At 40.2% G+C, this 26118-nt stretch overlaps 1 protein-coding gene across 1 annotated transcript in view; it reads left to right on the top strand.

The window, feature by feature from the left end:
* The window catches only part of SDK1 (sidekick cell adhesion molecule 1), a 246586-nt gene that overhangs the window by 38239 nt on the left and 182229 nt on the right, over positions 1 to 26118 (top strand). The window contains exons 9-11 of the mRNA XM_038762450.1: positions 2007 to 2188; positions 21323 to 21438; positions 21932 to 22124. Of these exons, the coding sequence (XP_038618378.1) occupies positions 2007 to 2188; positions 21323 to 21438; positions 21932 to 22124 (491 nt within the window). The remainder of the gene's footprint in view (positions 1 to 2006; positions 2189 to 21322; positions 21439 to 21931; positions 22125 to 26118) is intronic.

Genomic DNA, 26118 nt, shown 5'->3' with positions numbered 1-26118 from the left:
AGGCAGGCTAAGAGAAACTTCAATTCATCAGTCACTCACAGTAATTCCCAAGTCTTGCACAGTCATTCAACAGCCTGAACCCTAAAGGGGCTTTTCCAGACTATCTTAGCCCCACCTCGCCCACACAATCTTCTAAAAAAAGGTTTCTCCTACCTGTTACATTGATATTATATGACAGTTGCAGTTATTTCTGCTCTGCTGTGCAGCTTCTGAAATCCCTTCTACATTACGTACAACCGAACTGGAAAATTTTAATAAATGTAATGATTTGGTGCCTAATTGATATGTTGTATTGATTATCTGCAGTTTTAGGTACTCCATGCGAAGGATTTCCTCCATTACCCTGAATAATTGAGTGATCACTGTATTGTAAGTGGGCTTGCAACTTCTCTGAAAAGCTGTATTTGCTTTGCTCATCTAGAAAACCCCTTGGCTAGATGAATAGCACACTAATGATATATCAACAAAGTAGAGGAAGTATAAAGCAGAAATATTTGTCAACCAATGAGATAAAAATAATTTCATTTTGAGCAGTCATGGAATAATGATACTTCATTTGCAAGTCATTCTTTTATTTGGCCTCCTCATTTCTTCTATCATGATTAGCATATTATAAACATTCGCTATACAGCTTGTTTCCTCCAAGGCACAAACAAACAGGCTCATTGCACCTTCTTGCCATTCAAGCGCTGTTTGCCCTTTACAATTACTTTTTTTTCTTTCAGGTATTTCTCACAGAGTGAAAATGACCTTTAACAAAAAGGGTTTTAACAAAAATCCCAAATGAGCCCCCTTTTTCTATTGCAACTGCAGAAAAATATTCCACAACCATTTCCCCACTCTTTCACCTTTTACATGTTTACTTCTGTTTCTAATCTTTTCCGGAAGCACTTTCATCACAGTGTTGCTAATTCATATGGTTCTGTCATAAGAAAACCCTTCCAGTTTTATTCCATTTCATCCGCCTCCACTCAGAGCAAGCTAGGTGCTTCTGAAAGTGAAATTAACTCTTCCAGACCACTGTGGCTTTGAAGAAGCAGCACTGCCTAATGGAAAGAGTGCAGGCCTGAGAATCAGAGGATCTGAGTTCTAATCTTGTCTCTGCCACTTACCTGATGAATGACCTTGAGCAAGTCACTTGACTTCTCTATGCCTCTGTTCCCTTATCTGTAAAATCGAGATTAAATACCTGTTCTCCCTCATTCATTCATTCGATGGTATTTATTGAGCACTTACTGTGTGCAAAACACTGTACTAAGTGTTTGGGAGAGTGTAATATAACAGTAAACAGACACGTTTCCTACCCTGTTTAGTCTGTGAGTCCCATGTGATACAGGGACTCTGTCCTACCTGATTATCTTGTTCCTTACCCCAGTGCTTGACACACAGTATGCCAATAAAAATTTCTGTTACTGGTATGCATCATTAACTCAGTAAATTGTCTTGCTGTTCTTTGTATTTGAAAAGCACCTTACTACCAATCTTCAATCTTGTCATCTGTGTATGTGTGGCTGCAAAGACTAATTAAGGACTGTATTTGGGAGACTGAATAGGGGTTCTTCATTCTTCTCTTCCTCTTCCTTCTCAGGTGCAAGCCATAGGAGGAAAACATTTTTCAGGTGGATTTACAGCATCACCCTGATAATAATCATGCCTGGAAATTTTTTTCAGGCTGTCAAGCTGTTTACAACACAGGTCATATTTAAAAGGCTATATTTATTTCTGTGACCATAAAATGGGGTAAAATATTAGTTTGTTTAGCCCCAAATGTGTAATCTCATCGAGCTCAGATTATATCCATTTTATCAGTCAAGCAGTTTGAAACCTAATCATGTTTAAGCAGGAGTTTTGATGGGCTTTTAAAACATTTTATTTTCATCTCCATTTAATTCTGCAATAGAAGTCAGGATGCTGCACCTTTAGAATTGAGACTCGAGTTTCAGGTATTTCCTGTAATTAATTCTCATTTGCTATATTTGCAATTTTTTTTTCTCTTCTATGTGTAGGTATCGCCTGGCAGGCTTACCTGGGGAGTACCAGCACAGGAATATTACCAGTCCAGAAATTAACTACTGCCTGGTGAAAGACTTGATCATCTGGACCCAATATGAAATCCAAGTGGCAGCTTATAATGGGGCTGGGTTGGGAGTATTCAGCAGAGCAGTGACCGAATACACTTTACAAGGAGGTGAGTCATACAGTCACATGTCAGCGTGGAACACAAGTCAGAAAACTCATACCAAATAAATGGAATGCAAGAGCTTGCATAATTTACCTTTTCTTGGAGAGAGGTAGAGACAGCAACAGACGTCTTAGGAGCTCTTGTGAGCACTAACTAAGAAGTAAAGAGAAATTGGCCCTACTGTTTGTTTCATCTTAAAGTGTCTGCTCGTCCTCAAAATATAAAATAGTTGTAGATTTCAAGAAGTCATTTCAGCTGCCTACTACAGCAAAAAAGATGGTACCGTAGGAAGTTAGTAATGATAATAAGACTTATAGTATTTGTTAAGTGCTTGCTATGTGCCAGGCACTATTCTAAGCCCTGGGATGGATTTAAGCAAATCGGGCTGGACACAGTCCCTGTCCCACGTTGGACTCGCAATCTCAAAACCATTTTACAGAAGAGGTAGCTGAGGCACAGAGAAGTGAAGTGACTTGCCCAAAGTCATACAGGGTTTAGAACCAGTGACCTGACTCCCAGGCCCATGCTCTATCCACAACACCATGCTGCACAAGTGAAGTGAATAGAATAATTTAGAATTTTTTTGCAATTCATGGGATTTAAGTAAAGAGAAATCAACTCAATTCACCAGAGTATTAAAACCCTAAGAAAAGTGTCCAGAATGAATCTCATAAAATATTTAAATCTGAAGTAGGGAAGCAGCAGGGGCTAGTGGAAAGAGCATAGGCAGGCGAGTGAGGGGACCTGGATTGTAAACTGGGCTCTGCCAATTTCTTGCTGTGTGCCCTTGGACAAGTCACTTAACTTCTCTGTGCTTTAGTTTCCTCAGCTGTTAAATGGGGATTCATTACCCGTTGTCTCTCCTGCTTAGACTATGAGCCCCATGTGGGACAGGGACAGTGTCCAACCTGATTAGCTCATGTGTACCCCAGTGTTTAGAGCAGTGCCTGACATATAATCAGCAAACATTCTAAAAATAATGAAAAAAAATATGTTCCCCATGTGGGAAAAGGGACTATGTCTATGACTAACTCGATTTGCCTATATCCACGCCAGCACTTAGTACAGTGCCTGTCACATAGTAAGCATTTAACAAGTACCATCATCATCATTATCACTATTGGAAGCCTTGGGTTCTAGTTCCAAGTCTGCTTGTAGGTGTCTAATGTGAGTGAAGACCACACATGCACTTAGCAATGCCCTGGATCCCCACCCATCAGTTTGCCTGTTGTGCTCCATTTCCAAGCACGACTGACAGAGATGAGAGGATGCAAATGAAGCTGCATAAGTCAGTAGTCCTATAACTGATTCCTCTGAGCAGGTTTTTGGCCCTGAAGTTTCTGGGTTGAAGATCATCCTGTATTCCTGATGGGAAAATCCATCTTCAGGAGAGCTGCAGGAAATGCTGGAGGAGCAAGCAGAAAAACAGAGCATGAAAAGGGATACACATTTAATTATAAATCAAAAAATAACTTGCTTAATAAAACATGGAACAGTTATTGATTATTCACGAGGATGCCCAATAGGTGTACTGTATTATTTGCTAACATATACTGTCACTGGAGCTAGAAACACCTTTCATACCATGAGTCTTACCATCTCTCTAGACTGTAAACTCATTGTGGGAAGGGAATGTGTCTACCGACTCTATTATATGGTCCTCTCCCAAGCACTTAGTACTGTGCTCTGCACATGGTAAGTGACTGATATGACTAAATAAGTGAATAAATATGACTGATTGATCTATCTTAAAAATAGCTCAAGCCATTTTATTTTTTAAATAATACAAGACCCAAATCTGATCTTCACGAATGAAGCTTAGAAACCAAACAGCTTTAATGTTAGACATTTGTCTTCAGATTTTAATAACTTTTATCCATAAAAATCTTGGGCCATCATATATTATATGTCTATATTGTGAGGAAGGTGCCCAGCAGTTTGGAACAGACATGACAGATCCAGCAGATTACTTAGTATCACAACTGTTGGTGGCTTTATTTTGAACCTAATTAAAGGGAACGTAGTAACTAGTATTTTGGGTGGCATTTCACCATCGACAGTTTTTATTGAGTGTTTTGTGCATGGTACTCCACTGGTCTCTGTGAAGCACTGTAAAAATCAATTGGTAGCATTGATTGAGTGCCTTCTGTGTGCAGAGCACTGTACTAAGCACGTGGGAAGATGCAAACCCTGCCCTGCCTTCAGGGAGCGTACAATCTAGCAGGAAGAATAAGACTCACATCCTCTAGTATAAGAAGTGGTCAAATACAGAAACACCTGTATTCAACTTGATAAAATATGAAAGTCCTAGCAAAATGAAACTTTCATAGAAAGATATTATGCCAGATTTACCAAAGGCAGAGCTAGCTGGAGTGGATGGGCTTAACCTGATTAAAGGAAGACTAATCTGGGAAGACCTTGTGGAAGTTTTTAGTATTGCTTTAAGGGAGGGTCATCAAGGTAGGAGCAATGACTCTCTCCTTTGGCTTAAGGGCAAGGGAGTGATATGAGGGGCCTAGGGAAATGGCTTGGGCAGAGCAAGATGTAAGAGCTGGGATGGGCAATTTGGTAGGAGCCAGTCAGTGGAAAGCCTGAAAGCACTTAGCCAGGAGTTTGGTTTTGATTCAGGTGGCATCAGAGAGTCACTACAGACTGTAAAGAAGCAGAATGACCGTGATCAGCTCAATTCTTGGGAAAGTTGGTTCTTGCTGTTGGCTGGAAGCCAAAATGCAGTGGGGAAGGGCTGGAGGCAGAACCGTTGGCAAAGGGGCTGTTGTAATAAGAGACAAAGGTGAGTGGTTTCATTGAGGAAGGATCCATATACTGCTTACTTACTCAAGCCTGAGAAATGTGGCTTCTGGTAATTATTACTGTAGGTTTCTGGAGGCCAGGGCTCCTCCTTCACCTCACCACTAAGCTGTCTGTACTCTCAGGACTCCCCTGAAGTGCCAAACCAGCACAGGCATAGGAAGTCTAGGGGCACAAGCGAACCAAGTTTGAAATCATTCCTGGTAATCAGGCAGAAGTGTGGATATCAGCATTCTTTTCACAGATGGAAATAGGAAACTAGTGCAGTGAGCATCTCTAATTTTTTCTGTTATTTCCCTGCCTCTGGAAATTGGTGCTGTTAGGTCAGCATCGAGCATTTGGCTGATCTTGTGTAGGGATTTGGCAAAACAATATTTGCAGTGGAAAATCCTTCTCTCCAAGACACACTCACCGTGGGTTGACATGATTACAGAGAGAGAAAATACTCCCCAGGAAAAATAATTTTACCAGGAGAGGAAAATTACCTCTTTCAGGGACTCAAATAGTATCCTACATTGAGGTGATTTCCCTAATGATCCCATGGTACATGAGAAGATTTAATTTCCCTGATCTGGATAAGTGTGTTTCTTTCAGAGAGCATTTTACTCACCTTAGGATCTGGACCCTAATCCTTACAAATTAAACTATCGATTCTATATGTGCATTCACCTTTTCTTCATGTGGCTTTTCCAGCTGTGTCTCATCTTCTTTGATGGATTAGTGCCAGCTTTCTGCGTGGAGATGTTTTTTCTCATTTGAACAAAGTATCTTACTGGATTACTTTTTTTCCTGTTAGAACCAAATGCATACACTTGTAATGTGTCAGCACTCTGCAGAGGATTTTATGTACATGAATATTTTTTTATATGCCCTTGGGAAGTGTCTGTATTTTCTTGTCCACTAATTTTAGTGGTTAATAGTTTTCTTTACTGAAGCCTGCACATGATTAGGTATTTTCCAGGCCTTCTTTTGGAGTGGCCATTGTTTTTCTGTCAAACACCTTCAAGTTCTTCATGCAGTCCAGAGGGGGGAGCTTCTCTGATGGAGCTTGTTCAGTTAATTGGGGTGCTTTTTCTAGGGTGAAAGAGCTGCAATTGATTTGACTCCTTACTAAAGTCCATGACTCTTGAGAGAAGTGTATTTACACTCCAAATGGTCTTGGTTGAAGTGGTTTTGTAGCCCAGTGACAGGGTCCATCCATCTGGAAACCCATTTATAACTGCAGTATCAGTCATGGTGAATTCTCTTAGAGCCAACCTGTAGTGCTGACCCCATTTCCCAGCTTCTATATTTATCTTGGGTAAAGAATGGAAAATGGCTCAGTGGATGGCAATAAGACACAAGTTAAAAGCAGCAAGGCCTTAGCTTAATGAAGCCTTTTCCCTTGAGGTACAGTTATGATGTGTTCATCATTCGTAACGTTTTCATTAACCTTCCATTCAACCAGACCACAGTTGAACAAATTGGAACAAGAATACTAATTCTGACCTTCAGTAAGTGTTTTCATCTAAGAGAGGAAGGAAACAGGGAGAAGAGCACCGAACAGTGAAAGGGGAATGGGAGAATCAGTGGTGAAGGGAAAATTATCAATCATTTTAAGAAAGGGAGGTAATAGAGAAGGGATGTTGAGTAGAAGGAAATACATTGAATAGTTAGGAAAGAAATGATCAGGAAGAAGAAAATTTTCAAAAGGAAGTAATGAAGGAAAACAAAAGGAGGAAAAGGAAACCCAAGTGAGTGGTTACAGAATAAGGAGAATAAACCTGGGAGAAAATATGTATTTAAGGTATGTTTTAGGGAATGGAAATGAAGATTACATTTTTGAATACTTTAAATAATTGGCTGAAATTATCATGGAGTCTCTATTATTTATCTTTGGGAATGTAAAAAAGAGTGATTAGCCATATGAAGCCTGGAATAGGAGATGGGGTAACTCTAGCAATTATAGATCTATCAGTTACACCTTCAAAATGGAAAAAAATATTGGGTCATATCAGCAAAACTATTTGCAAGCAAGTAGAAGATCACAGGATATTGGGTAAAGATCAGTATGTCTCAGTGAACATTGAATCTTGTTAGGCTAATTTACATTTTTCTTCGGTGACAAAATGACAAACCTGCAGGGCTGGAGAAAACAATAGATGAAATTTACCTTGTTGATTGTAAGACTTGTGATTGCCCTCTGTTAGGGAACCTGTGGTCTGGAGGTCCCTTATCATTGAGGCTCTATAGACCAAGAGATGGAGGTATGCTGACAGGAACTCCCTCTCTCTCTCCCTCCATTCCTTCCTCCCTCCTTCCTTCCCTCCATCCATCCATCTTCCTGCCCACTACAGCTGAGGAGAGAACTTCAGCCCTCCCTGGAGCTGGATGGTGTGCCATAAATGTCACTCCACAATTTATTTCTAGAATGTCAAGATCTAAAATACTGGCGGGAGGCCTGCGCTTCCCTATCAGTGAGGCCTAGAGCCAAGGTGGAGAGGGGACTCCAATCAGTGGTATTTATTGTGCACTGACTGTGTGCAAAGCTCTGTCCTAAGTACATAGGAGGGTACAATACATGGTATTTGAGCACTTGTGTGCAGAGCTCTGTACTAAGTGCTTGGGAGAGTACAATGCAATAGAATTAGCAGATATGTTCCCTGCCCATAACAAGCTTACAGTCTAGAGCACTGAACTAAGTGCTTGGGAGAGTACAGTACAACAGAGTTGGTAGACATATTCCCTGACCACAAGGAGCTTACAGTCTGGACATTAGTATGAATAAATAAATTATGGATATGTACTTAACGTGCTGAAGGGCTGAGGGCAGGGTGAATCAAGAGCGCAAATCCAACTGCAAGGGTGACGCAGAAGCGGACGGGGGAAGAGGAACTGAGGGCTTAGTCGGAGAAGGCTTCGTGGAGGAGATGTGTTTTTGCTCAGGGGGTCATGTAACAAAGGATTGAAAACCCTCACCATCCTGCCTGCCTGTACCTAGAGTGGAGATTGTCTTAGCTTGCAGAAGCCTGAAGTGCAGAATCTCGACATTCATCCACCAGAGCGTTCTCCTCCCCAACACCAGGAGAGCTTAGACTACTCTTTTAGTGTGAAAGACAAAGGCTCAGGACTTTGGGTGTGTGTTTGGAGATAATATGAATCCTTTAAACCAAGCGTGTTTGCTATTTGGCTCAAATAGGAATCATACATGCTTATCTACTCAGAAGGTTTGGTTTTGCTCCTTTTCATTGTTATGACTTTCCTTGTTTTGGGAAATGATTTTTTTTTCTCTCAGTGTATTGTATCTCCCCACTTAGATTGTATGTTCTTAGTGGACAGTGGACTCTTAATTTCATCAAATCGTGTTTATTGAGCACCTACTGTGTGCAGAGCACTGTATTAAAAGCTTCCTCCCCTGTACCTAGAACTGCATGGCACACATAAAAGTGCCTTTAATTATTATTCATTCATTCATTCATTCATTCAATCATATTTATTGAGTGCTTACTGTGTGCAGAGCACTGTACTAAGCACTTGGGAAGTACAAGTCAGCAACATATAGAGACGGTCCCTACCCAACAATGGGCTCACAGTCTAGAAGGGGGAGACAGACAACAAAGCAAAGCATGTAGACAGGTGTCGAAATCGTCAGAACAAACAGAATTAACAAATTAACAAAATAAATAGAATAGTAAATATGTACAAGTAAAATAAAAAGAGTAATAAATCTGTACAAATATATACAAGTGCTGTGGGGAGGGGAAGGAGGTGGGGGGGGAAGGAGGTAGGGGGAGGGGAACAGGAAGGAGGAGAGGAAAAAGGGGGCTCAGTCTGGGTAGGCCTCCTGGAGGAGGTGAGCTCTCAGTAGGGCTTTGAAGGGAGGAAGAGAGCTAGCTTGGCAGATTTGTGGAGGGAGGGCATTCCAGGCCAGGGTAAGGACGTGGGCCGGGGGGTTGACGACAGAACAGGTGAGAACGGGGTACAGTGAGGAGGTTAGCGGCAGAGGAGTGGAGGGTCATTATTACTGATGAGGATGATAATCTCATGAGATGATTTTGTGAGAGATAATTGTTGTTGATGAAATAATTATTGCATGAATACATATTTTAAAAGGACGAACATTTGTTTTAGATCAAACCACCTTTAGGAAGATGTTCAATTGCACTGAAGTTCACTATAAATCTCAGCCTGTGATGGCTTACTGAGTGGAGGTTTACCTAAGTTGTTTTTATCATTGTCTACTTTTCAAACCTTTATCCTGTAAATGATGAACTGCATTACTGTTACTGTGGCATCTATTGAGGGAAATTCCCTCTTTTCCCCTGCTTGCTCTCCCTTCTGCATCTTCTGTGCACCTCAATCTTTGACCTCTGGACACTTGATATTCTCCCCACTGCCAATCCTTTAGCACTTACATACATATCTTTAAATTATATATTCTAAATTACTTATTTGTTCATATTAATGTCTGTGCCCTCCTCTAGACTGTACGCTCATTATAGGCAGGGAACATATGTGCTAATTCTGTAGTATTGGACTCTCCCAAGTGCTTACTACAGTGTTCAGCACATAGTAAGCACTCAATAAATACCATTGAATGATTGATTACTCTGTGCCAAGCGTTGGGGTAGATATGAAGCAATCAGATCAGACACAGTCCCTGCCCCCATGAGGACGTAATGCAAGTATTGGCATTGTTTCCTGATGACAACAAATAGGAGGGGGAAAAGAGTTCAAAAAGTACAAATATTATAGTGATTATATGATTACACTAATTTGGGTAAGTCCTCATTTTCATCTTCAGAGGTGTACAACACATACATGTGTATGTTTTCCATGTACGTGTGTGTGTGTACACACACAGAGAGTTTGGTTGTGTTTTTATATAGCCCCCAAAATGCAGTCTAACATCCCTGCTTCCCCTTTATAACCATTATGGACTGCTCAAATATGTACTTCCCTTTATCCTAAACTAAATTTATCTTTTCTGTAGTGCTGTGTTAAAGACTCACTAAAGTTGATGATTTAGCCATTTTAGTTCCTAAATTTTCAATGCATGTATATATCCATACTTAGGCCCAAATAAATTATTTCATATATATATTTTCCTTATTTCCCCTTTCCTTAATCCTTCCCATCTGTCTACCCCGTTGTCTTGTCAACCAGCCCCATTTAATAGCTTTTATTCTCTGTGCTTCCTTGACCTTTTCTGTTAAAGGCATTTTAAAACGTGACATATTAACTTACAAATAAAGCAGCCGAGTTCTAATACATTTCCGGCAAAGTGAACTTTGCAGGGATGAGTAGAAAGGTTGTGCCCTAAACTTCAAAGACATGAGGCACTCGATGTGTGGTTTCAGATTTGCACTGTGGTTCCCCAAAATGGAATTTAAAATAATATGAAATTATCCTTGGGTTTCTTTCTAAATACTGAAATCAATTTGATTTCCAGCAAAAACTAAAGAATAGCATGGGTTTTGCATAACTGAATAATCTGTATAATTAGAAACTTCCTTGGTGCCAATTTTTGTTTCAAGAATTTTCCTATCACTCTGTGTGAGGCATTATTAGTTAGACGTATGCGATCAGTCCTTGAAAGCTAATGGAAATGTCCTCTAGTTTTCAAACCCAGTTTTAGTTAAAAAGTATTGTTCATTGCCCATGGAGGAATGTAACTGTGTCATATAAAGAAGAAATGTGATCGTGGAGCTCTGAAGTAAACCTGAGGGTGTAATACTATATACACTGTTCATATATAAAAATGGATTGTGTTATGGTTGAAAACTAAAATAAGCTACCATCCATTAGCACTCTTGTTCTCTCCATCTCTTAAATGCATTCGTTAAGATGCAGATGTTGATTTTTCTATGAGGAATCCAAAGATATGTCATACTATAAATCATCATGTAGAGCACACCAAAGTTTTTATTTTCCTTCATTGTTTTTATCACTGTTCTCTCTGTAACAGGTATTTTTGTAATATGGTGATTTATCCCAGTTTCAGAACATTACCTTCTAATGAAAGAGAAATACTTCATATTTTTAAAAGTTTGGTTATCCATATTTATGAAAGATTACTAAAAGCTCTTTAACATTCACTTGTGCTTTGCAAGCTTTCCTAGAATAAGGATTATAAATGAATGTTCCATTTGCAACCTCTATTCCTTCGAAGCTCAGTTGGCAGCACAAACGACATTTCACAAAAGGTACATTTCACAATCCCAGAGTTCAGGTAGCATAGTGACAATGGTCTATAATTGAACACTGAATGGTCTAGTGAGTCATTCAAATCAAGTAATGTTATTTACTGTCAATCATATTTGAGTGTTTACTGTATGCAGGGCACTGTATTAAGCTCTTGGGAGAGTACACTATAACAATATAAGGGACACGTTTGCTGCCCACACTGAAGCTTATAGTCTAGAGGGGGAGACAGGCATTAATATAAATAAATGAATTACAGTTCAATAATATGCAAAGCTGATTGTCGATACAAAAAGGTGCTGAATTGGTGTAGTTGTCTTCATCCCAAAGGAAGAGGGTCTAGTTGTGACCTAGACTCACCTGAGGTTGCCCCAGCCCTGAAATCTGAGCATCTCCCATTTGGCCATGAAAATATTGACCGTTCCTTTTAGCAAGGCCCTGGGGAAAAGTATAAGTTGTTTGACCATCTGGGGCTCAAGAAGTTGGGAAAAGGAAAGACATTTTAAGGTAAATTCAATAAAAATAATTCAATAGTTTCAGCAACTAAACCTGCCTGACATAACTCACTAAATCAATAAATTGTATTTATTGAGCGTTTACTGTTTGCAGAGCCCTATATTATGTGTTTGGGAGAGTAAAATACAAATGTGTTGGTATAAGATGATCCCTACACACAAGGAGTTTACAATCTAGAGGGGGAGACAGTCATTAAAATAGATTACAGTTGGATATTTACACAAGCGCTTTGCGGGTGGGAGAGGGGAGAAAATCAAAGTATTTAAGGGGAAGAAGCTCAAGTCCAAAGGCCACACAGAAAAGAGGCCTAAAACAGGAAAATGAGGACTTAGGAAGGCCTCTTGGAAGATATGTGATCCTCGTGGGGCTTTGAAGATGGAGAGTGATGGTCTTTCAAATATAAAGGAGGAAAGAATTCCAAGTCAGAAGGGGGATATGAGCAAGAGGCAAGCAGTGAGAAAGGCAAGAGGTACAGCGAGAAGGTTGTGTGGGTTAGGTTGTAGTAGGAGATCCGTGAAGTAAGAGGGGATGGGGAGAGCCAATTTAGTGCCTAAAGTCAGTGGTAAGGAGTTTCTGTTTGACGTGGAGATGGATGGGCAGTCATTGGAGGTCTTTGAGGAAAGGGGAGACGTGGATTGAGCAGCCTTTTAGAAAAATGATCCATGCAGTAAAGTGGCATAAGAACTGGAAAGGGGAGAGACAGGAGGCAGAAAGATCAGTGAGGAGGCTCTAAGTGTGTTATAGGTGGGGAAAGTTGTACTCTCATAAGTATTTAGTACAGTGTTCTGAAAATAATAATAATAATGATGGCATTTATTAAGTGCTTACTATGTGCAAAGCACTGTTCTAAGTGCTGGGAAGGATACAAGGTGATCAGGTTGTCCCACGGGGGGCTCACAGTCTTAATCCCCATTTTACAGATGAGGTAACTGAGGCACTGAGACGTTGTGACTTGCCCAAAGTTACACAGCTGACAATTGGCGGAGCTGGGATTTGAACCCATGACCTCTGACTCCAATGCCCAGGCTCTTTCCACTGAGCCACACTGCTTCTCTGTATTAAGTGCTCAATAAATGCTACTGATTGATTGAAGCTGATGCAGTAGTCAAGATGCTTGGATCAATGTGGTGACAGTTTGAGTAGAGAGGAAAGGGTAGATTCTTGAGATACTGAGAAGGTAGAATGGCCTGAATTTGGTGACAGATGAAATATGTGGGTTGAATGAGAGAGACAAGTCGAGGACAATGCCAAGTTTACTGGCTTGTGAGACAGGGAGAATGGTGATGTTTACTGTAATGGGAAAGTCTGGGAGAGGACAGTATTTGCATGTGATAGTAAGAAGTTTGGTTTTGGACATGTTAAGTGTGAGGTAGAGACAGGACATCCATATAAAGATGTCTAGAAGGCAGGAGGAAATGCGAGACTGCCAAAAAGAGGAGAGGTCAGGGTTGAGGAGGTAGAATAGGAATCTTCCATATATAGATGGTAGTTGAAGGTATGGGAGCAAGTGAGTTCTCCAAGAGAATGGGTGTAGGTGGAGAATAGAAAGGGACCCAGAACTGGGCCTTGAGGGAACCCCACAGTTAGAGGATGGGTGCCATAAGCAGAGCCTGTGAAAAGCCAAAAGGAGAAGCCAAAGAGATAGGATGAGAAACAGGAGAAGAAAATGCCAAGGTTTCCAGGAGTAGGAGGTGAGTGAGAGGTTGAGGAGGATTAAATAGAGTAGATGCCACATAAGATTAGTCCTCAGGCCCTTCATCCTAGAACCAATTGTCACAACCTCAGCAACCTTCCTAAAGTAGGGGAAGGCAGGCTTCTGCCCACCCACTCCTGCAGGCAGGGGATCATCTGCTCAAAAAAACAGGAAAGGAGGAAGGGGATGCCCAGTTGTCAGACCTGTTGAGACCCTGCAGAACCCAGCACTCTATTCTCTCTGAGTCACAGATCCCATCTCCAAAAGAACTCCTACAGCCTGCTTTTGGGGTGGAATTAGCCAGCCCAGATTAGCAGATTCAGCTGCTTGGATATCAGGACAGCCTGGAGTTGTTGACCCAAATTGCCCTTCCACTAGCAGCTCCACCCTCAATTCAAGAGTGACTGTAGCAGACTGGAACTGTGCCAAAGGTTATACCAATCTAAATATTTGGATTTTTGAGGTGGGAAATAGGTGTATTTTGATTTTGAAAGTTAGACTAATTGCAATTTTTTGGCTCTGATTTCTATTATGTATTCTGGGTAATTGTCACTCCTCATTCAAACTGAACTGAGAGCATGGACTAGTCCATCAAATTCTTCCAACATTCCCTGAAGCAGTGTAGGAAAGAGCTGAGAAAGAAGAAGAAATGGGCTTTTCCATTGTTTGTTTTTATTTGTAACCATATCATTGTCTCAAATAATATGGGGCTTCTGTTTTAAACAAAACTATCTTCTACATTTGGGAATGCTATTTGCTTAAGAAATGGGGGGAAAATCTTATACCAGGAACCTTATTGTTTTTGTAGATGAAGAAATTTTATTATGCTTGTAATATGGTAGTTTCAGTAAAGCATATGTTAGTGAATTGTCACTGTTCATATTTTAAGTAATGCCCTGTAAGGAATAGGGTATATAGCTTGGTGTGGGAAATGTTGAAGTATATATCTGAATACATCGGTTTTGAAAATGAAAGAGATTCATTCATTCATTTATTCAGTCGTATTTATTGAGCGCTTATAGTGTGCAGAGCACTGTTCTAAGCGCTTGGGAAGTACAAGTCTGCAACATATATAGATGAACTAAGGTAACTCAGATAGAGATAGGTGTACTTGAGTTACCCTAATCCAGTTTTAATAGTAGCAGATTAATTCAGTTCTGCTTTTCCTCCCCAGGGACAAAACCCCACCTAGGTTATTGAGCATCCATATTTGCACTAAAGGAATGTGGGGCATACCCAAAGGCAGTATAAAAACATTTCACAGAGTCTTTTTAATAAGTTAATGGAACTTGAGTTAACTAAATATAGCAGGAGACACTGTTAGTAATTTTTCTTAGTGGTATTTATTAAGTGTTTGCTATGTATCAAAAACTATTCTAAGCCCGGGGGTAGATAAACACTAATCACATTGGACACAGTCCCCATCCCTGCATGGGCTCACAGTCTACGTTAGAGGGATTTTACAGTTGAGGAAATGGAGGCACAGAGAAGTTAAGTGACTTGCCCAAGGTCACACAGCATGCCATTGACAGAGCCTGGGATTTATTCTTATTGCCTCAATTCAGCATGGTAGGATTGAAAAATCAGAAGTTGAGGGCTTGTGATTGGGAGGTTTAAGTCTTGGGATAGGTAGGTCTTTGATTATGCCAGAATGGCCTGGAAATTTGCCTGATGGACAGGCACTACCCCTTAGTGACAGCTTTTGCTCACCCTTTACACAATTACTACTTTACCTGCACCAAGATTGGCAATAAGGGGAAGACTATGTGAATCAGTCAGTGGTATTTATTGAACAGCTTATTTTCTGTAGACCGCTGTATTAAGCACTGAAAATGCAGTGCTCTGCACATGGTAAGCACTCAATAAATATGACTGATGGTTTGAAATGCTGAAGATCAAACAGGTGTGTGTATGTAGATTTGAGATTGACCTGTGAAAAATTGGGCCAAGTACAGATTTGCATAAAGAAAAATAAGAGAATAGAGACGAATAAGAATTACAATGTGTGGATTTCACTCCTATAGGTTTTAGTTGCAGCAGAGAGAAGGAAAGCAATTAGAATGCCAAGAGATTGAACTTTGAAAATGTCCAGGGTGATTGACAAACTATATGGAGATGGGTTTTATCTCTGCAAAAAACCATCTCCTGCTCTGTTGCCAGTTGCTTGTCTCTCATCCCAACAAATAAATTGTGGCTGTCATGTACTTGCGTGTGTCTAAGTGACCTATACAAGAATCTGCCATTTTAAGGAACAGAAACGTTCGAATTAATGTCCACTCCCTGTTTTGCTTTTCCACTTTTCACCTTCTGCCATCAGTGTCCCTGTCCCTTGCACTTTCAATCCCTATGTTTGCCATTCTGCTCCTTCTTCAGCTTCGAAGTGATAAAACCTGGTTAGTTATTATGTTAATCTGCATTTTAAAGAGCTTGAGGCAGTGACAGTACCACTTCTACAGTAGAGGACAATGGACTTGTAATAATATACCTACTAGTTGCAGTTAAAAAGGGACACAGGATTTCTGGTATGAGCATTACATATTTGAATTTGGGATATGAGGAGGAAGCAAAAATCCTCCAGACTATGCTGAAGGGAATCAATCAGTGACATCAATCAGTGAGAAAGCAGCATGACCTAATGGATAGAGCAGAGACCTGGGAAGGATCTGGGTCCTAATCCCAATTCTGCCACTTGTCTCCTGTGACCTTGGGCAAGTCACTTAACTGCTCTCTGTACCTCAGATACCTCATCTGTAAAATGGGGATTACAGTGTGTGAGCCCCATGTGGGACTTGGGCTGTGTCCAGTCTGATTCTATTGCCTCTACACCTATGCTTAGTACAGTGCCTGGCACATTGTAAGCACCAAACAAATACCATATACGTGAAATGCTTACAATACATACATACTCGTGTATATATAATATATGTAAATACGGAGAGAGTGCCTACTGAGTGCTAGGAACTGTAGAAAGTGCTTGGTAGAGTACAACAGTTGCAAAGGATCTTATAATCTAAGCATTTTTGTGTAAATGTAGTTATAATGGCATGTGTTGTTTGCATGTACAATTAGAGGTCTGAAAAATGCGGTGGCAATTTGATTGCCTTATAGAAAAGAAATGAGGAAGGAGGCAAAAAGAACTCTATCTGTACCCCCTTAGCACTTGATACTCATCCCACTCTCAGGACCACAGCTTGATGTACATATTCACTGTTGATGGCATTACCATCCTTCCCGTCTCACAAGCCCGCAACCTTGGTGTCATCCTCGACTCCGCTCTCTCGTTCACCCCTCTCATCCAATCCGTCACCAAAACCTGCCAGTCTCACCTCCGCAACATTGCCAAGATCCGCCCTTTCCTCTCCATCCAAACCGCTACCCTGCTCGTTCAATCTCTCATCCTATCCCGACTGGATTACTGCATCAGCCTCCTCTCCAATCTCCCATCCTTCTGTCTCTCCCCACTTCAATCCATACTTCATGCCGCTGCCTGGATCGTCTTTATCCAGAAACGCCCTGGGCATGTTACCCCCCTCCTCAAAAATCTCCAGTGGCTACCAATCAACCTACGCATCAGGCAAAATCTCCTCACCCTCGGCTTCAAGGCTGTCCATCACCTCGCCCCCTCCTACCTCACCTCCCTTCTCTCCTTCTACAGCCCAGCCCGCACCCTCCAATCCTCTGCCGCTAATCTCCTCACCATGCCTCGTTCTCGCCTGTCCCGCCATCGACCCCTGGCCCATGTCATCCCCCTGGCCTGGAATGCCCTCCCTCCGCACATCTGCCAAGCTAGCTCTCTTCCTCCCTTCAAGGCCCTACTGAGAGCTCACCTCCTCCAGGAGGCCATCCCAGACTGAGCTCCCTTCTTCCTCTCCCCCTCCTCCCCATCCCTCCCACCTTACCTCCTTCCCCTCCCCACAGCACCTGTATATATGTATATATGTTTGTACGTATTTATTACTCTATTTTATTTGTACATATTTATTCTATTTAGTTATTTTGTTAATATGTTTTGTTTTGTTGTCTGTCTCCCCCTTCTAGACTGTGAGCCCATTGTTGGGTAGGGACCGTCTCTATATGTTGCCAACTTGTACTTCCCAAGCGCTTAGTACAGTGCTCTGCACACAGTAAGCGCTCAATAAATACAATTGAATGAATGAATGAATATCCTCACATTCCTCCACTTGCCCTGTCTGTAATTTATTTTAATGTCTGTCTCTCCATCAAGACTGTGGGCAAGGATCATATGTACCAACTCTTTAGTACATCCTACTCTCCCAAGTGCTTAATACAGTGTTCTGTATACAGTAAGCACTCAACAAATACCATTGACTGATTGATAATATTCAGATGAAAAAAAGGGAAAGGGAGAGGAGACAAGTATGGTCTGCTGCCTTTGGGAGCAGATCGTCTCAGATTTACATCAACTGAACTTTGTTGTTCTTCAGATTAAGAGATGACATTTAGGACACACAGGTTTACAGTTCAGAGTGTTTTAGCAAGGTAAAACATATCTTTCCCAGTATCACCTCAGTAACCTACCAAGACTCAGGCAGGTATTTGTTAGTGAGATGATTGTGTACAATGCTCTACCCCCTGCTTGTGTTTCCACCTCTTTACCAATACTTAGCATAGACGAGACCTGTCCCTCCCTTGCAGAAAATCTCTAGCAAATAAAATACAATAAAGTGCAATGGAAAAAATAAACATGTAGGAAAGCAGATGTTTCAAACTGAAAAATATTTTTTCATTATAACTGTGAATAGAATAGTTTAAGCGTGTGTGAAAAGTTCATTTTATAAATAACCATGTTTTGTAAATTTATAATGTAATCAAAATAGGCTAGTGAATGGTAAGCCATATTGTGATAGTGAATGCAGATGATAAAACAATCGAGAATTAATAATAAACAGTGTTTACAATTTTTAACTGCTGCATGTATAAGATTATATCCCAGGGATAATTTTTCCAAAGAAACTACGGTGAAAAACAGTCTATGTCTGTAAGAAATAGGGGGAAATGAATGATGAGTTTATTCAGCCTTCTGTTAAGTCTGAAAATGAATGATTATAGTCATTTTAGGGAAACTGCATATTTAGGACAAATCTGGGAGTCAGAAGATTGGACTCTAGTCCTAGCTCTGTCACTAGGCAAGAAAATGACTTTGGACTTGTGACTTAGACTTTTCACTGCTTTTCAGTTCTCACATTAAATCTATTGCTCGTTAGCTCATCTGTAATATAGAAGTATGTTTGAATTGTATTTTCCAAGTGCTTAGTACAGTGGTCTGCGCACAGTAAGCGCTCAATAAATACGATCATATGAATGAAGTAATAATGGCTGCCTCTCCCTAACCTACAGCAATATGAAATGAAGATAAAATACCTGCTTCCTCTCCTTAGACTGCAAGCCCCATATGAAACAGAAACTATATCTGATTTGCTTATATTCTATGTACTTCAGTGCATAACAGGCTTAGCACATAAGTGCTGAACAATGATCACAATAGTATTAGTAATAATAATTATTATTGCTATTATTATTAGAGATAAAATTGAGATGATTGATGTGAAAACACAATTTAAATTTAAGGTAGTATTGTTCAGTGTAAATATAGTTTGGAGGATAAGACGACATCATACCATAGATCCCAAACCATGGTGTTGCGGTACAAATACGATTTAAAGTTATCCAAATTTTGATATGAGTACCTGGTGTAGGAAAACCCCAGATCAATTCATGGCTTTGGAAGATGAAGGAAAGAAAATTTCTCACAGTGAGTGCTCCCCCTTCATCCTAGTAAAATTCACATTAGCTAAGTAGCTTCCAATGCCCCCCTTTACTCTGAAGCCTCACTGAAACCCAAACCATGGTGGCCATTGTAGATTAAGATCAGGTGCAAGAATAAGATATATACAATATATATGTAATGATAGAGCGGAATATCAAGCTAGAGGAAAAACTCCTCTTTTACAAAAGTACCCCTAATCTAAGTCTCTGTTAGCACGGAGAGGTGTACTAGTAAATTACAAAAGGAATTTTAAGAGCAAATTGGAGTGATTTGTCTTCAAAAGTGAATGTATTCTTCTAGTTCTTTATACTTAACAGAAAAACATAAATAATTGTAAATATTTACATTAAGAATGTCATTATGATTGTTGCTTGTATTTCCTTTTATCTTTCTATTTCCATGTTTGGTTTTGGTAGAAAAAGTCAGGTGATTAAAGTAATAAAAATAGGATTTGTAATTAATACATTTTCATAGGAAAGTTTAAAGGAACCTATTGACTTTTCAACGATTGATCTCATTAGAAAGGATCTGTTTAAATACAGAATAGAAGAACTTCAGGGTAGAGTTAGTTTCCCTCTGGTCTGTCAACAAACAAAGTGTGTGTTGTGATATTTAGTGAGGCCCCCAGCTTGGATGATATACCCACCAAACCTTTGAAGCTGCTCTGGTACATTCTTGCTCCTTTCACAAGCATATGGTGCTTAGAACACCAGTGCTTAGAAAAGTGCTTTGCACATAGTAAGCGCTTAATAAATGCCATTATTATTATTATATGGGAAAATTTGGAAATGCCTCAGATTTTGAAGTATGCCTCCAACTGTCAAAGACAAGAAAGTCAACTGTGGCACCTATAGGGGCCTCTTGATGCTGTCCATCATTCACTGGGGTTCACCAGGATATTGCTCAGCAAAGCCAATCTTGCAAATTTGCCAATGAAAGGTGGATTAAGAATATGATGTGGAACCACAAGCAGTGTCTTTGCCACAAGTTAGAAATAGCAGAATTGCCAAGCACAACATCAAAGCATCTTTGTGCCCGTGAAGTGAAAAAACAAAACCACAGACAGAAACAAGCTGTGCAGTATCCGCTGCAGCCTACATATGTAATGAAAAAGGAAAGGGTGGTATGTTTGTGCGCACACACACACACAAACACACACACACACACACACACACACACACACTGAGTACTTTAAATCATGTGTTTTCCCCTGAAATACACATCACTATCAGTTACTCATATTGTTGTCAATATGCCTTTTTATTATTAATCATTGTTATTATAGTTATTTTTTGTCCTATAAGTGTGTTCAATACTGCATGAAAGAAAAATTTGTCTCTACCAAAAGGATCTAGATTCTGTCAAATTTAAGACCAAGACTGAACTCAGTGTAGTGGGGAGATCATTTTCTGGTGAAAATTGATTTTTAAACCTTTAAAAACATATAGTAACATAACCCTATAAGCTTTAAAAACATATAGTAACCTTAAAAGACTATTAACAGGCTAAACTTCACCACGTCACTCCCAGGATGGACGGTGGATCCCAAGGTGGTCTCCCTGAAGGGTGAAGCTCAGTAAACCCACTCCTCTCCCTTTCCCCCATAGGTAGTGAAAGTGAGTGGGCTGAGCTTCAGGAGGTAGCAGAGTAAGTAAGCAGCTTACTTTCAGATAGATTATGAAAATATCAATTCATTAAATTACTTGTGTGAGAATGTGATGATGTACACCTTTGTAGTTTTTGAGTGCATAGTATTTTAGCTTCTAAAATGTTATAATCCACTGAAGGATTTTCTTAAATGAAATCTTGAATTGTCTTAAAATCTCAGATAATTGAGAGCAATGCATTCACTTGCCATTCATTGAGAATCTGTCTTGAGTAAAAACTCATATGTGGAATAATGAGTAACTAATAACTTGTCCACTTTTCCTCCAACAGTAAAGGACTCCTCAACAGAGAATGAGAAATAACCCAATTACCTATCTTTTTAATGTCACTTTTGAGTTCCAGGAGCATAAATCACACTTCTTATTTCTCAGTACTATAATTCCCTGTGATTCATGAATGGCAGCTAAGTGTTTTTATTTCATTTTTCCTCTGCCCTGTGCCTTCAACCACTGACTTTCTGATTGCAATGTCTGGTCCCAAACAGTCCCTACGGCTCCACCCCAGAACGTGCAAACCGAAGCGCTGAACTCCACCACTATACAGTTTCTATGGAACCCCCCTCCACAGCAGTTCATCAACGGCATCAACCAGGGATACAAGGTATTCTATAGTTCAATTTCCCCTCAAGGCAGTGTGGTCTAGTGGATAGGGCAAAGGCCTGGAAACCAGAAGGACCTGAGTTCTAATCCCAGCTCCCCCATTAGTCTGCCAGGTGACCTTGGGCAAGTCACTTCACTGTGCCTCAATTTCCTCATCTGTAAAATGGGGATTAAGACAGTAGTTTGACAAGAAACCCAAAAGAAAATCCACGAAGTAGCACATTTGTAATTTGAGTGGCTTCAAAAGGTGATAATTATATGGTATGAACTGTTGCATTTACAAAAATTACTTAGAGAAAAAGTTGACAATTGTAGTGGCCCTTCAGATTGTGTGCATTGTAACTTGTTTTTAAATGAGGTGGCAAATTGCACTTGTCTGGTGTTCTCTAAGATCTGCTTTTGCTGGAAGTATGAAGCCTTCATAGTTATTAACCACATTGTGAGAAATGAAATAATCTCTATTTTCTATTTTTCAACTTCATTTTCCATCCCAGCTCATGGCCTGGCCAGTCAGCGTTCCTGAAGCTAGCATTGTGGTCACCATTGCTCCAGACTTTCATGGAGTTCACAACGGGTATATCACTAACCTGAAGAAATTCACTGCTTACTTCACCTCAGTTGTGTGTTTCACAACACCAGGGGATGGCCCTCAGAGCCCGCCTCAGCTCATATGGACTCATGAAGACAGTGAGTACTTGCAAGTTCAGCTTGGTTCCCCTAAATTCTCTTCTTTAGATCATTTGTACTCTGTGATAGCAGGTGTTTGGTGCTAAGAATCTATGGAGTACGTTCAGTGGAACAGTGCTTTGCACATAGTAAGCGCTTAACAAATACCATCATTATTAACTACATATTTGGTCGACCTGCCCATTTAGCCATTAAAACGGGAAGACTTGTAAGTGAAAGGAACTTGAGAGTGAAGAAAACTCTTGTTACTGGTTTCTGTCCATCGCTTTCACCACTCTAATTCAACCTGGAATTTAGGGCAAAAAGAGAAATGTGCTTAATGTAGTCAACTAAATGTACTATTTTGGTGGATTATTTCAGTACAGTTGGGGTGTGGATTTTTTTTAAGGGTTTCATCTGATTTTAACCTAATCAGTCCCCAAATCATTTTATTTTTAGGTTGATTGAGCCCCCCAAAACTTGAATTTTTTTCTAAATTATTATTTTTTGTTAATTTTCATTTCTACAGTGAAATTAATGGGAGTATTTTGGGAGGAGTAGAGCTGTTGTTCACCTAGATTACTCATTTAGTATCAATATTCAAATCTAAAATTTTTGTATTCTGCAACCTTCTTTTAAAAAGTGCATATTAAAAGTGATTGCATGCCAATGTTGCAATGCTTAGCACATTTGAAGGATAAATTGCTACTATTTCCACTTCCATCAATATTTTGGAATATTTTATGGTGTCTGATAGGCGGCGCATTTGGTATTTTTAAGTGTATCATTATTTTTTTTTTCCTGGATGGTTTCCATTCTCCTGATTTGGTGAATAATCTGCAGTTTCCTTGGGTAACTGGCACTTATGGTTAGTTTTTGCTTTTCTCTGGTGAGATTATTATCATTCTTTGTCTTACGCTATAGTGCTATGAGCCCCAAACCAAGAATTCTATATTAATGCTTGTTTACTTTAAATAATAATAATGGTATTAAGTGCTTGCTTTGTGCCAGGCACTGTACTAAGCACTGGGGTGGATACAAGCAAATTGGGTTAGTCTCAGCAACATTTGACACTGTAGACCACACCCTTGTCCTTGAAATTTTATCCAACCTTTAATTGACTCATACCCTTCTCTCTTGGTTCTCCTCTTTTCTCTCTGATCACTCCCTTGCAGTTTCTTTTGCTGCCTCCTCTGCCTACCACTCTCTGACAATAGGGATCCCTCAAGGCTCAGCCCTAGGTCCCCTTCTATTCTCCCTCTACACCCACTCCCTTGGAGAATTATTTCGTCCCATGGCTTCAATTACCATCTCTACATGAATGATTCCTAAATCTAAATCCCCAGCTCTGACTTCTCTACTTCCCTGCAATCTACATTTCCTTCTGACTTCAAGACATATCTACGTGGGTGTCCTGCTGACACCTCAAATTAAGCATGTCCAAAATTGAACTCCTTACCTCCCCACCCAAACCCTGTCCTCCCACTGTCTTTCCCATCACTGTAGACAACACCACTATCTTCCCTACCTCACAAGGCTATACCCTTGGTGTTGTCCTCGACTCATCTCTCTCATTCCACACACATATTTGATCTGTCACTAAATCCTATACCTTCACAAAATTTTTAAAATCTGTCCTTTCCTCTCCATCCAAACTGCTACCATGTTGATCCAAACACTTATCCTACCCCACCTTGATTACTGCATCTGCCTCTTCACTGAGATCTGTCTTTACCAACTCCAGTACATACTTCACTCTGCTGCACAAATCATTTATCAACAGAAATGTTCATTTATGTCTCCCCACTCCTCAAGAACCTCCACTCTTGCCCATCCATATCTGCATCATTAGCTTTAAAGCATTCAGTCAGCTTCTCCCCACACCTCACCTCACTAATCTCCTACTACAGCCCAGCCCGCACACTCCACTCCCCTTGTGCCAGTTTACTTACTGTGCCCCAGTCTCATCCATCTTGCCACCGACCCCTTTTCCACGTCCTCCCCCTAGCCTGGAGCTCCCTCCCCCTCCACATACACCAGACCCCCACTCTCTCCACCTTCAAAGTATTCCTAAGGTCAATTCTCCTCCAAGAGGCCTTCCCCAATTAAGTCCCCAGAGCATTCTCCCTTCTGCATCATCTAGGCACTTCAATTTGTGACCTTTGGGCACTTGATATTTGCCCCACCTCCAACCCCACAGCACTTATGTACATGTCTTGAAATTATGTATTATAAATAACTTATTCATATTAATGTCTTTCTCCCCATCTAGACCATAAGCTAGTTATGGGCAGGGAACATGTCTGCTAATTCTGTTGTAATGTACTCTCCCAAATGCTTTATACAGCGCTCTGCACATAGAAGCATTCAATAAATATGATTGATTGATTGATAATGACCATCTCCTTTAAGTTAGTGTTGTTGTTATGCTTCTTAGCAGAGAAGACAAAACTTCAGATCTGCAGTCAGGCAAAAGGGCCTCATTTAATTTATTGCCAAAACATACAAAAATGATAATTATAAGAAAGGATATTACATCAGTGCTGGAAAGATTTGGCACAATTTGTGCAATTAAAAAAACAATTATTGTGGTATTTGTTAAGTGCCTATTAGGTGTCAAGCACTCTTTAAGCACTGGGGGATAGATGCATGTTAATCAGGTAGGACGCGGTCCGTATTCCACAGATGGGGTCGCAATCTAAGACAGAGGGAGAACAGTTATTAAATCTCCATTTTATAGATGAGGAAACTAATGCACAGAGAGGTTAAGTAACTTACCCAAGGTCACTCAGCAGACAAGTGCTGAAGCTCCCTCCCATCAAGGAGCTTACAGTATGGTAAAGGAGACCATCTTTAAAATAAATTACAGATAGGGGAAGCCGCAGAATACGCAGGTGCTGTAGGGCTGGGGGGTGGGGTGAGTACAAAAGTGATCAAGGAGTACAGACCCAAGTGCGTAGGAGAAAAAGGGTAAGCTGAATAAGACAACAGTTTGAAAAAACAGTTACCCTAAAATTTGAACGTTTAAATATTAAATATGCAGTGTTGTCAATCAAGTAAATATTAATCTTATATACTTATCTGTTAGAGACCCTGCAGATTTTACATCATTACTGTTTTTTGCCAGGAGCTAAGCATTTTTTGAATGTAAAATTTAAATATAGCATGGGGATGGGACAAGCCCACTAGCACCGCAAGGATCTATCAGTAGGATGCATTGGCCTCTTATTGGTCTTTTCTGCCACACTAGCAACCATGGATAAGTTCTCACTATCAGTAGCCTCATCTTTGAAAATGAAGGGACAGTGCAGAAGGGGAAGGACAGCTTGGACTACAATAGAGTGGTCAGTTTTCAGGCCCAGCTGCTGTTCATTCCTTCATTCATTTTATCATATTTATTGAGCACTTACAGTGTGAAGAGCACTATACGAAGCTCTTGGAAAGTACAATTCAGCAATAGAAATGATCCCTGCCCACAATGGGCTTACAGTCTAGAAGACTCTTCTTCCAGTTATTTCTTTTTATATAAATGTTTTTCCTTTTGTATAAATGCTTTTGATTGTTTCTTATGCCTAAAAGTTGCTAGATTTTTGGGGCTTCTACTCAGGTTAGCAAACACCAAATGACATAGTCAGCCAAGCTGATGACTGTACTTTTCCCAGGCTACGTTTATGTTTTGACAATTCATAAAGATCCTTTTAAAATCAAGGCAAACAAATTTCTGTGTGAATGAATAGACAATGACAACTTTATCCCTTTCATCTTGTAAACTGAACCTACCTCAAATTTTGCAGCCAGCAAATTTTAAGTCAAGTTTGAGTTAATTGTGGAATTTGTCAAACACTTATTATGTGCCAGGCACTGTACTAAGCTCTGGAGTGGATGCAAGCAAATCGGGTTGGACACAGTCCCTGTCCCACATTGGGCTCATAGTCTTCATCCCCATTTTACAGCTGAGGTAACTGAGGCCCAGAGAAGTTAAGTGGCTTGCCCAAAGTCACACAGCTGACAAGTG

This window comes from Tachyglossus aculeatus, chromosome 21, assembly GCF_015852505.1.
Source record: "Tachyglossus aculeatus isolate mTacAcu1 chromosome 21, mTacAcu1.pri, whole genome shotgun sequence".
Lineage (NCBI taxonomy): Eukaryota > Metazoa > Chordata > Mammalia > Monotremata > Tachyglossidae > Tachyglossus > Tachyglossus aculeatus.
The sequence above is the reverse complement of the archived record's forward strand: the minus strand, read 5'-3'. Positions and strand labels throughout refer to the sequence as shown.